Source organism: Peromyscus californicus, unplaced genomic scaffold (assembly GCF_007827085.1).
Source record: "Peromyscus californicus insignis strain IS unplaced genomic scaffold, ASM782708v3 Scaffold_12__1_contigs__length_115047231, whole genome shotgun sequence".
Taxonomy (NCBI): Eukaryota; Metazoa; Chordata; class Mammalia; order Rodentia; family Cricetidae; genus Peromyscus; species Peromyscus californicus.
In genome coordinates, this window is record NW_026294413.1 from 68,654,906 (window position 1) to 68,665,384 (window position 10,479).

General features: G+C 48.5%; 1 protein-coding gene across 1 annotated transcript; it reads right to left on the minus strand.

Annotated features, from left to right (window-relative positions):
- Nucleotides 1-1,703: 1,703 nt before the first annotated feature.
- Nucleotides 1,704-10,120, minus strand: LOC128107956 (dehydrogenase/reductase SDR family member 2, mitochondrial-like). Its single transcript, XM_052734286.1, has 7 exons — nucleotides 9,981-10,120; nucleotides 8,966-9,143; nucleotides 8,255-8,356; nucleotides 7,582-7,652; nucleotides 3,357-3,408; nucleotides 2,892-3,043; nucleotides 1,704-1,854 (listed from the first exon to the last, which is right to left on the minus strand). Exons 1-7 carry the CDS (start codon nucleotides 10,118-10,120, stop codon nucleotides 1,704-1,706), a joined length of 846 nt encoding a protein of 281 aa, XP_052590246.1.
- Nucleotides 10,121-10,479: the final 359 nt, after the last annotated feature.

Consider the following 10,479-nt stretch of genomic DNA (forward strand, 5'->3'; position numbering starts at 1 on the left):
GTGTGTGCTTAATGTGTATGTGTGCTGTGCTGTGTGTGCACGTTTGTGTGTGTGAGTTTGTGTGTTTAATGTGTGTGTGTGCTGTGCTGTGTGTGCACGTTTGTGTGTGTGAGTGGGCAAGTGTGTGGAGAGCAGAGAATAATGTCAGTCTCTACCTTCTGCCTTGCTCTGCCTTTGTTGTGAGCAGCTGTGTATGCCAGGCGATCTGGTCCCTGTCTTTCCAGACACTCTCCTGTTTCCACCTCCCATCTCACCACAGGAGCGCTGGAGTTGCAGACACATGCACTATTGCCCCTGACATTGGGTTCTGGAGACATGAACTCAGGTCCTCATGCTTGTGTGGGAAGTACTCTGCCCACTGAGCTGTCTAGCCAGCCCTTCTGCTGGTTTGGATTCCTATTGTTCCGATTGACAGTAGGGGACACCAGTCCTGTGGATGCTTCCTCAGTGGTCATTCGTCTCTTTTTCTTTTGTCAAGGGAGAGTCCTTGAGGTCCTCCGAGAGCACAGTCTATGTACACCTGCTCTGTGTGTATATGTCTGTGTGTGTACATGATGTGTGCCTTTGAGGAATTTATCCAGCATATCCACTCACTGGTTTGGCATCAGGGGTAGGAGCTCTCCAAGTTGGTCTGGCTATGTGACTTGTGTTACTTCTGACAGGTGTGGTCTCCAAACAAGCCTGCTTGAGTTCTAGCTCCCCTTTCTCCATACCTCCCTTCAACTCACTCCATTCCATATTTTTCTTTTTGCTTACATTTTTCTCTAAGGGTTAGCGGGAGTGTGCAGGGATGCAGTGTGGTGGGAGTGTGCAGGGATGCAGTGTGGCGGGAGTGTGCAGGGATGCAGTGTGGTGGGTCTGTGCAGGGATGCAGTGTGGTGGGAGTGTGCAGGGATGCAGTGTGGTGGTTGTGTGCAGGGATGCAGTGTGGTGGGTCTGTGCAGGGATGCAGTGTGGTGGTTGTGTGCAGGGATGCAGTGTGGTGGGTCTGTGCAGGGATGCAGTGTGGTGGGTCTGTGTAGGGATGCAGTGTGGCAGGAGCGTGTAGCATGCAGGGATGCAGTGTGGCGGGAGTGTGCAGGGATGCAGTGTGGTGGGAGTGTGCAGGGATGCAGTGTGGTGGGAGTGTGCAGGGATGCAGTGTGGCGGGAGTGTGCAGGGATGCAGTGTGGCGGGAGTGTGCAGGGATGCAGTGTGGTGGGTCTGTGCAGGGATGCAGTGTGGCGGGAGTGTGCAGGGATGCAGGTAGACCAGCTTAGGTCTTATAGGATGTGAGTCTGATGGGAAAATGAGAATCCTAAGTCTCAGCTTCCTTAGCTGCAGAATTAGATATTAAGAGAGCAGGTTCACAGGAACACTTAGGAAATACTCCACACGAAAGCACTTAGTAACATGCTCAGAAAGCCAATTTGCTGTCCTTGCTTCCAGCACTTTCCCTGCCCAACTGTGCCGCCTTCCTTTTATCCACGATTCCCAAGCCCACATTTTGTTTTCAGGCAAACTGACATTGTTTTGTTCCTTTTAATGACGGCTTTGTATTATAAACTCTTTTCTGATGAGCTTTTATTCTTCTGAAAGCTTTGAACCAAAGTGTACACATTTGGAGCACAGGCTTATTTTTTAAAAATATTGCATCATATGGTCCTAGGGTCACATAGGTCTCCTAAGTGGGGAGGTGAGCCTGAGCTCTGACCTCAGTTCCCTCAGAGGTGGGGGGACCAGCCAGCTACAGCGATGTTCTCACCAGTGATATAGCTGGCCTCCGGGGAGCACAGGAAAGACACAAGTCCTGCGCAATCCTCAGGCTGCCCCACTCTGTATGGAGAGAGGAGAGGAGGCTGAAACAGTGACACCCTCCCCATCAGCCCAAAGCTCTTGAGTGAAACTGCAGAATCAAGACCCTGTGGGGATGAGCAAAGAGCTACAAGTGAAGACTTGTGGGCCCTGTAAGGAGCTACAGAGGCTGTCTCAAGCCTTTGGGCTCTTCAGATCCTAGAAAGGGGAATGGCTAACGACCTGCAGAGCGATAGACTATGATGTTTCGTCTTTCATGTAGGTTCTGAGGTCATGTTAATTCAGATCTACAAGGGAATCTGCCTCATATAACCTACCTCTGCATTCCATAGAAATACTTCAAATGTTCCTCAATGGCTGAGTCTTCAGTGAACTAAAGGCAAGGTCAAAAGTTAGAGTAGTGTTCATGCAAGACACAATCACATGGGCTCTACATGACGCATGCTGTGTGTTCGTGAAAGGGCTTCTGTGGGACACTCTGGGATGACCCTGATTTTGATTCTAATGTGGATCCCCAAAGCTGTGGACCAGAACATCTGAGCAAAAAAGAGCCCAAAGGTTTAAAGCTTAAGAGTGCAAGTCTCACCAGAACACGGCCCACAGAAGCAACTAAGCAGGGGTCACACAGGCTCACAGAGACTGAAGCGACAGTCACAGAGTCTGCAAGGGTCTGCACTGGGCCCTTTGCATACATGCTGTGGCTGTTTAGCTTGGCGTGTTTGTGGGACTCTTAACAATGGGAGTGGGGGTGTCTCTGACTCTTCTGCCTGTTCTTGGAACCCTTGTCCGCCTACTGGGGTGCCTCGCCCAGCCTTGATGTGAGGGTTGGTGCCTGGTCTTGTATCTTGTTATACTGTGTTTGGTTGATGTCCCCGGGAGGCCCGCTCTTTTCTGAAGGGAAACAGAAGAGGAGTGGATCTGCAGGAGAGGGGAGGTGTGTGTCAGGGGGATGACTGGGAGGCATGGAGGGAGGGAAAACTGTGGTCAGGATGTATTGTATTCGAGAATTAAAAAAAAAAAAGAGTACAGGGACGTATGGGAAGTGGCAGGCCCCCAGGAAGTGGCAGGCCCCCAGCACTCAGTGGCTGGAAGAGTGCCCGCCCTTGGTCCTCACCACTTGGCTGAAGTCTGTGTTGATGTAGCCTGGCACGATGCAGTTCACACGGATGCTCTTCGGTGCTAGCTCCACCGCCAGAGTCTTGGTTAGTCCCAGCAGGGCCGTTTTACTGACATTGTAGACTCCCAGCCTCTGAGGACAGAAAGGGGACTAGATGGAGAGACTGGAATTGAGGACAAGGGAGAGACGCTTGTGTCTCCTGCGTTCTGCTCAGGGAATCTACCCCGGTAACATAGCCTGCTCATCGAGTTTGGAAGCCAGTGTCCAGAAGAGGTGGCACATGTTCCTGCCAAGTGCGTTTACAGAAGATGATGTGCCTCTTTCGCACATGAGCAGTTCTGAGGAAACCCATTGTTAAATGTCCGTTATTTCCATCACCCAATTTTCTGGGTGGAAAAGGGGAGTTTCCTCTTACCTGACTGGAGCCACAGACAGTGATACTTACAGGAAGTGGTATATAAGCTGCCACTGAGGACACCAGGACCACCGAACCTTGTCTGGCAAGATAAAGAGGAACAGAACACAAGCTGGACACAGTTCTTCTCTGTGTACCTGATAATGGTGTTGGTGTTGGGGATGGAAGCCATGGGAGTGAGGGAGAACAGCTTAGGCCTGGTAGGAGGATTTATCTTCATTTTCCTTAGGTCCTCAATAATGTTAATCAGGTTATATTAACAGAGAGGCCATCTGTGTTTGGATTTTGTTTTTGGGGAAAAATCGAATATAGATTACTATTGTTATGCTAAGTGGACATATTATTAAGCCTGCTCTTGTTTTATTTTTGAGACAGTGTCTCTCCATTATGTAGCTCTGGCTGCTCTGGAACTTGCTTTATAGACCAGGCTGGCCCTGAACTCACAGAGATCTGCCTTTCTCTGCCTCCTGAGTGTTGGGATTAAAGGGGTGCGCCACCACTGCCTGGCAAAGTGACTCTTACTAACTTTCATTTGTGTCAATGGATCTCTCAACCCTTGCCAGAGAAGCTTCTGTTTGTGATAGATGGGGATTGACACAGGAACCCACAGCTGGTCATAGAGAAGAGATTAGGAGCTTTGGGGATGGATGCTCATCTGAAGAGAGACAACTCTATCACACCCCCTCCCCCCAAGGCTCAGGGATCGTTTCGGGAGAGGGTGCTGCTGAAAGAGTTTAAGAACCAGAGGTTTGGGATGACTACAGTGAAGCCATGTTTTCCAGACACGGCGGGACAGTTGTACAAGTGAGTGCACAGCTGTTGTGACAGCATGTACAAGGTCTGCACAAGCTCAACTCAGACCTTCTCCTAACACAGAGCAGTGGACATGAAGCTCCACCCCGAGCCCAGGAGCTGTTGGCAGTCTGTGGCTGCTGGCAGAGGAGGAGGCAGTTTGCTTTCAGGGTGTAGCCCTTGGTAGGTCAACCATGCTCCCATGGAAGGCCGAACATCCAAGAGGATACTAGAGCGCAAATTAGACTTGAGAGATTTAAAACAAAGAGGCAGGAAGTGGAGCAGGGGCGGGTGGCTCTGGGAGGGGTTAGGGGGAGGGTGAATATGATCAAAATGTGTTGTATGAAATTCTCAAAACCTAATAAAATAAGATAAAAAAAAGACTAGAAACATTTCCTATGTGTTCTTGAATAATGTTGATAGGGTATATGATTTTAAAAATTGTGTTTCATTACAGTTTCGGCATGTGTTTATCACAGTTTTCTGGTCGGCAGTATCATTTGCGTAATGCCTTTTTATTGCTTTCAATTTCTCTAGTGGTGCTTTTGTCTTTATTCCTGGTATTATTTGTTCTTTCCTTCATCAACTTTACTGGCAATTTGTCAAAAGTACTCGTTTTTTTTTTTTTTTTTTTAAATAAATCTTTGGTTTTATGTATTTATGTGTTACATTACTCCCAGTCTCTCTTGCTCCTCCTCCAACCTCCTCCCCTTGAATGTGTGTATGGGTACATGAGTGTGTGAGTGTGTGTGTGTTCAGGTGTTCCTGCACGTATGTGTGGACATCAGAGGACAAGCTTGGGTGTCGTTTCTCCGGTGTCTTTTCTCACTGTCTTTGAGGAGGGCTATTTCACTGATCTGAGCTCTCTTACCTCCTCGCCTAGGCTGGGTGGCTAGGGCCTTCAGTAGTGAAGCTTGGCTTTCTCATATGGGTTCTGTGGAGCAAGCCCAGGTCCTCACGCTTGTGAGGCAAGCTCTTTATTTACCTCCCTGGCCCTAGCCTGGTGATTCTTATATTTTAACAGTGTTTACCGATGTACTAAGAGTCAGTTAATACCTAACATCCAATTTTGTGATTTTTCAAATCCCACCCCCAGTTCCTTATCATTTTCTTTTGGATTTTTTGTTTGTTTTGTTTTTACCTCCCTATCTATTAGTTTAAAAATATATTTTGTCCTCTAAGGACATTGTTGGATCTGTTTATACAGAAAGTAAAATAGAGCTGTTTAGCTAATTAAAATGTAATACTCTTGCTCTGTCTAAACAACATATGAATCTCTCAGCAGTGTGACTCAACTTCTATCTTTCTGATGTGAAAATTATTTTTGTATGTTTTTATTTCTCTGAAACCTCCAAAACATCCTTGCGTTGGGGAATAGATGGTTTGGCTTGTTCATGTTACTCTTCTCTCTGTCATTCACTCTAATTTTTGCTCTTACACGTTTTAAGGACTGGCTGTCTAATTCCTCTGGCAGGAAGCATGTGGCTAGAATGTCCTTTAGTGACTGACTTCGGTTGACCCAAGATTGCTGTAACTCTACCCTGAGTTTGTGAGAGATGAATTTGTTAAGTATAGAATTTCAGGTTGAGAGTTCCTTTTTCTCCAGCCCACAGGAAGCTCCATTTAAATTGGGTCGTGAAGAAGGATAATTAGGATCTTAGCAAGTAGATAAGAATGAAGGAAACAATTTAAATGGAATTCATTTGGTGAAATCCTGCCTTCTTTAAAAAAAATGCAAGTAATTTTGCTTGCTTAGATCCCAGAATAACAACAATAAATTACTATTTTTATAAATGATAGGCTGAGTTTAATTATTAAATTATATCTGCACTACTTATGTGATAAACTAAGCTGCTGGTTATTTTACTTTCAAACAATATTCACTACTTACTGCAGTACATATATAGATGGATTTTTGTATTTCATTTGGGGGCTGGCATGTTTTATCATGTCAGTTACGTTCACGGGTCTGTTAGTCATCTGAGCTCTTGCTCAATAGATAAACAAAGACCTGAACACTGTAAATGGCAGGACCGCACAGCAGTGCTGAGTGTGGATCCAAAGGCAGGCCTCTGACTTGAAAGCCTCTGCAGCCTTCTCATTAGTCCTTTGCAGCTAGTTTTGTGAAGCTAGGTTCTGCAGAGATGCCCAGGTCAGGTACCAGGGAACAGAGAAAAATCCATGTATCAGGCTGGGGCATCGTCTGCTTTTGTCTGTTGTACTGGACTCCTACAGAGAGCACCCTCTGAACTACCATGTGGCCATTTTTATCCTACAAACGTGACATTTTTTAAAATATGGCTCAATCTAATCCTACAGCATGCCTGTGTTGGAATTGGAACGGGACTTCAGCGTCATAATTAGAAGTGCTGGTTGCATTTCACAGTTGACAACTTGAGTCTAGAGAGGCAACACATAGCCTGTACCAGGTGCTGGGCTTGTGCTTGCTGGATTCAGAACGCCATCATGGGACCAGACAGGGAAGCAGTCTGGTCGGAAGAAAGATTCGCTTTCTTTTCTCCCTGGGGACCGTGAGTACGCTGAGAACGCACTCCACCGTTCCAGACCCAGCCCAGCCCTGGAAATGGAGTCTTAAAGCATTAAGTGCAAAGCACTTGGCCCAGAGACAACCTCCACTTATCACTCTGAGTCACAGAGTGAGCGCCGTGCTGGCACAGAACACTGCTGATGCTGGGCTTCACAGGAGGAACTGTCGTGCAAGGGAAGGGGCCTGGCAGATTTCTGAGTGAGACCGAGACTGGTAGCTGATGACCTTGAACTCTCATCTGTCACTGCACCCAGCTGACAACCGACAGCATCTAAAGGTGGGGTGGGCCTGCGGTACAGCCAATGAGAAAGAACCCTCGAGAATGGGGCTTCTGCCCAGAACAAATGCTGAACTCCTGGAGAACACATTTCTGGAAACATCTCACGTCACTGAGATCAGTGGGAAATCAAATGAGAGAAAGTCAGTGCCGGGCCTCCCTCACAGGCGAGAGGGAGCAGGTCAGGTGGGCCTCGGCCCCAGCCTGTGACGGACGAGAAGGCAGAGAAACAGCAGACTACAGAGATGCCATGCGGCACCTCAGGTTCACCAGGCCTTGTGACCTGAGTTCCTGCACTCCAAAGAAGTCACTTTCATCTCCGGGTTCCTGGACGCTTGTGGGAACACCTGTGGATGCCCCCCACCACCACCGTGCACGCGTCCCGAAGCACACGCATGCGCGCACGCCACCGCCCCATTCTCCTTTTAGAAGACTCCTTGACAAACTCCTTGGCCATTGCATTCCATTCTCTGGGCACAACAATGGATGGGGTTCTTTGATTTCTTTAAGTGACCCCAAAGTTTGAAAGACAAACTCTTATTGTTCTTGTGCTATTGGCACACTCTTGCTTCCCTACTCCCTGTTTCATACAAGTGACTCCCCCCTCCACCCCCTCTCCCCCCATTCCAGATCCTCACCCCCTGTTCTCCATGTGGGGCAGCAGCCGGCTCAGGAGCAGGGCTGGAGCCTTCACATTCACACCCAGGATCTGAAATCAGAGCAAGTGAGGGGCAGGAGAGGAGAGATGTAATCAGCTGAGTGTTCTCTCATAGCAGGAAACATACAATGTAGAGTGTGTACATGATGCTTCTGCCAAGGGAAATTTACTGAGGCATTTACGGGGGTAAGGGGGACATCTTGAAGGCTCAGTACAAAAGGGATCAGGTTGATGACTCGGGATTGCAGACCCTGAAGTCTGGGTTGCTTTTCCTTGTCTCCAAAGGTACTAACTCCATCTGGATCACAGCCGACATCATCAGGCGAACCCGGCAAAGGCTGAGTTTCAGGATTATAGCCTACAAGGGCCAGTGTTGAGGAATAAGCATCCCTGGGCAAGGGAGAAAGACATTCACTTCTCTAGATGACCAGAACTTCAACTTAGACATTCTTGGTTGCATCTTACAGATGGGAAAACTGAGGCTCAGGGAGTCTGAAACCTGGCCTTGCCCTGTGTGAGTGAGCTGATGACAGAGCATGGATGTGTGGAAGCTGAGGAATACTCCTAGGTGAGCAAGCTTACTCCGGGAGAGGGTTTTCCGAATGCAGATGATGAAGTTCTACCAGCCTCTGGCTGGCTTTCTCAGATCTTACCTTGTCCCAGATCTGTTCACTGCTCTTTAGGGTACCTCCCACCAAGGGATTAACTCCTGCGACACACACCAGGAAGTCCACACCCCCACAGTGTTCCAGGGCCTGTGGGTGAGGAGCAGACATGGGGGGAGGGAAGTTTTTGTCACAGTGGGACACCGCTCTTGTTGGTCTGGGAATGTGCCTGGATCCAGTCCTGGAGAGGAATAATCCTAAGCAAGGTTGGAGAATGACTGGGTCTCTTTTCAGGAGCCAACAACAAGCTGGGGTTTCAGCTCCGATTGCCTCTGATGTCCTCCCAATCCCAGGCACCCCGGCCTGCCTTTCTTAACACACCTCTCATCTACATTATAGCACATCTGAGATATACTGTCACCTCTCCATTTTCCTGAACACTCTAGGTCTGGCTAAGAACCAGGACTTCTTTCTCTATAACATCTCTGTCCCTGATCAGATCCTCCCCAAGGGTCTGGTCTTCCTGGAGGGTCTGGTGGGTATTCAACAAATGGCTGGATGCAGCCTCTTCGCTCCTAAAGTGCTCCCCACTCCAACATCTCCCTCCTGGCCTGAGTGTGTCCTTTCTCTGCTCAGTTCTGTTCGGGGGAGATTACAGGCATGTCAAGCAGAACCAAGTGACCCAGGTTCATGCAACGGAGTCTGTAACTGGGTATTCTAGTGTGGGTCACAGGAAAGCTGAAGCCCTATGTCCCTCACCGTGGCCACCAGCCGCTCCCGATCTTCTGCTTTCCCAACATGACACACAGTGCCTGACACCCACAGTCCCTCCTTCTGCAGCATGGCCACGGCACGGTCCACATTCTGCTGCTTCCGGCTGCTGATGACCACGTGGGCCCCATCCTGGGCCAGACGTCGAGCAATGGAGAAGCCAATCCTGTGGGCAAGGATGAAGAGGATGTGACAATTCAGTCTTGGGTTGACCCCTTTCTTGCTTGTTATATTTTTTGCCCTGAGGTATCAAATTAATTTTCTCTACTAATCCAGAGCAGCTAGCTTCATGCCCTACTTCTGGGTGATTAAGATGGCCAGAATGGGAAAGAGAGGATAGATCAGTCCTGGCTGAATCAGATCTCTGTGTCCCTCATCAGATCTTGGCCTTATCTCCTGCTGGAACCACAACTGACTGTCCACACCCCAAGGGCGGGTGCCGCTGTAGAGTTCCTTGACCCAGATCTCTGAATGTTGCTGAGTGCTCACAGGCACTCAGCTGAAAGGAGGTAGTTATCAACCCAGGTAGCACTACTGATAAAATAGAGGGGAAGGACGACAGCAACATTGAGGGGTAAGAAGGCGGTCTTGGTCTTAGCTCTTGGCTGCTGCTCTGACCTCTTGGGCTCTTAACTCTGCATTTGGCTCTGTGTTTCTTATTTAATAAAACCGTTCAGAATTACATCTACACACTACTCTTGACTAACAGAAGTTTGGAGCAGTGGTTGAATCCCTTCTGCCTTCTTCTATTGAGTTACTCTATGATACATTCCTGTTTCCTACTGGATTTTAGGCTCATCACAGAGTGGCCTGTATTGGGCCGTGCTGGTCATACATCTGGCACTGCTTTTGTCTCCGGCCCCTTGGAGTTTCTAAGTAGAATCGTACTCTCCAGACTCTTAAGCCTCATGGGCTTTGCTTTGTGGGGCCAAGGTCAAGACAAAGAGATCAGCAAAATCTGGAGATACCCACAGCTTCCAAGTTCCCAAAGGGTTGCTCTCACCCGTTTGTGGACCCTGTAACCACAGCGACTTTGTTGGCCAGTTTGAGACTGCAGTTTGCTCCATTACTGGTGCTTCTCATAGAGTGTGCAGCCACAGGGGTGGGGAGTCTCTTCCAGCTCTGGGTCAGAGGCCTAAACATTGGGATTCTGTTTGCTTTTCTTTTTGGTGAGCTTGGTCCAGGGAGGGTGACCTCTAGAAGAGAAAGGCAATCACATTACATTGCCAGATCCTATAAGGAGGGGGTGAATTTTGATACTCTCTGTTGGGCTGAGACTGGGATGGTCTAGGAATCTCTGGTGGAAGTTCAGTCCAGCAATGACATCCAACACTTTGACATAACATTCACTGCTCCATACTCCCTCAGAGATCTAGGGCCAATAGTGAGGAGGAGGCATGGGGGGCCAGGATCAGGGAGGGAAGGGAAGATTTTGTGGCAGTGGGATGCCATTCTTGTTTGGTGTCTCTGGAGACATGCTTAGATCAAATCCAAGAGAAAAA

Coding starts and splice junctions, on each gene's coding strand:
- LOC128107956 (XM_052734286.1), bottom strand. CDS start 10,120: ATGTTTAGGCCTCTGACCCAGAGCTGGAAGAGACTCCCCACCCCTGTG. Junction 3,409..7,581: donor CCCCACATGGAGAACAGGGG/GTGAGGATCTGG, acceptor TTATCTTGCCAG/ACAAGGTTCGGTGGTCCTGG. Junction 3,044..3,356: donor CAGCTTATATACCACTTCCT/GTAAGTATCACT, acceptor TTCTGTCCTCAG/AGGCTGGGAGTCTACAATGT.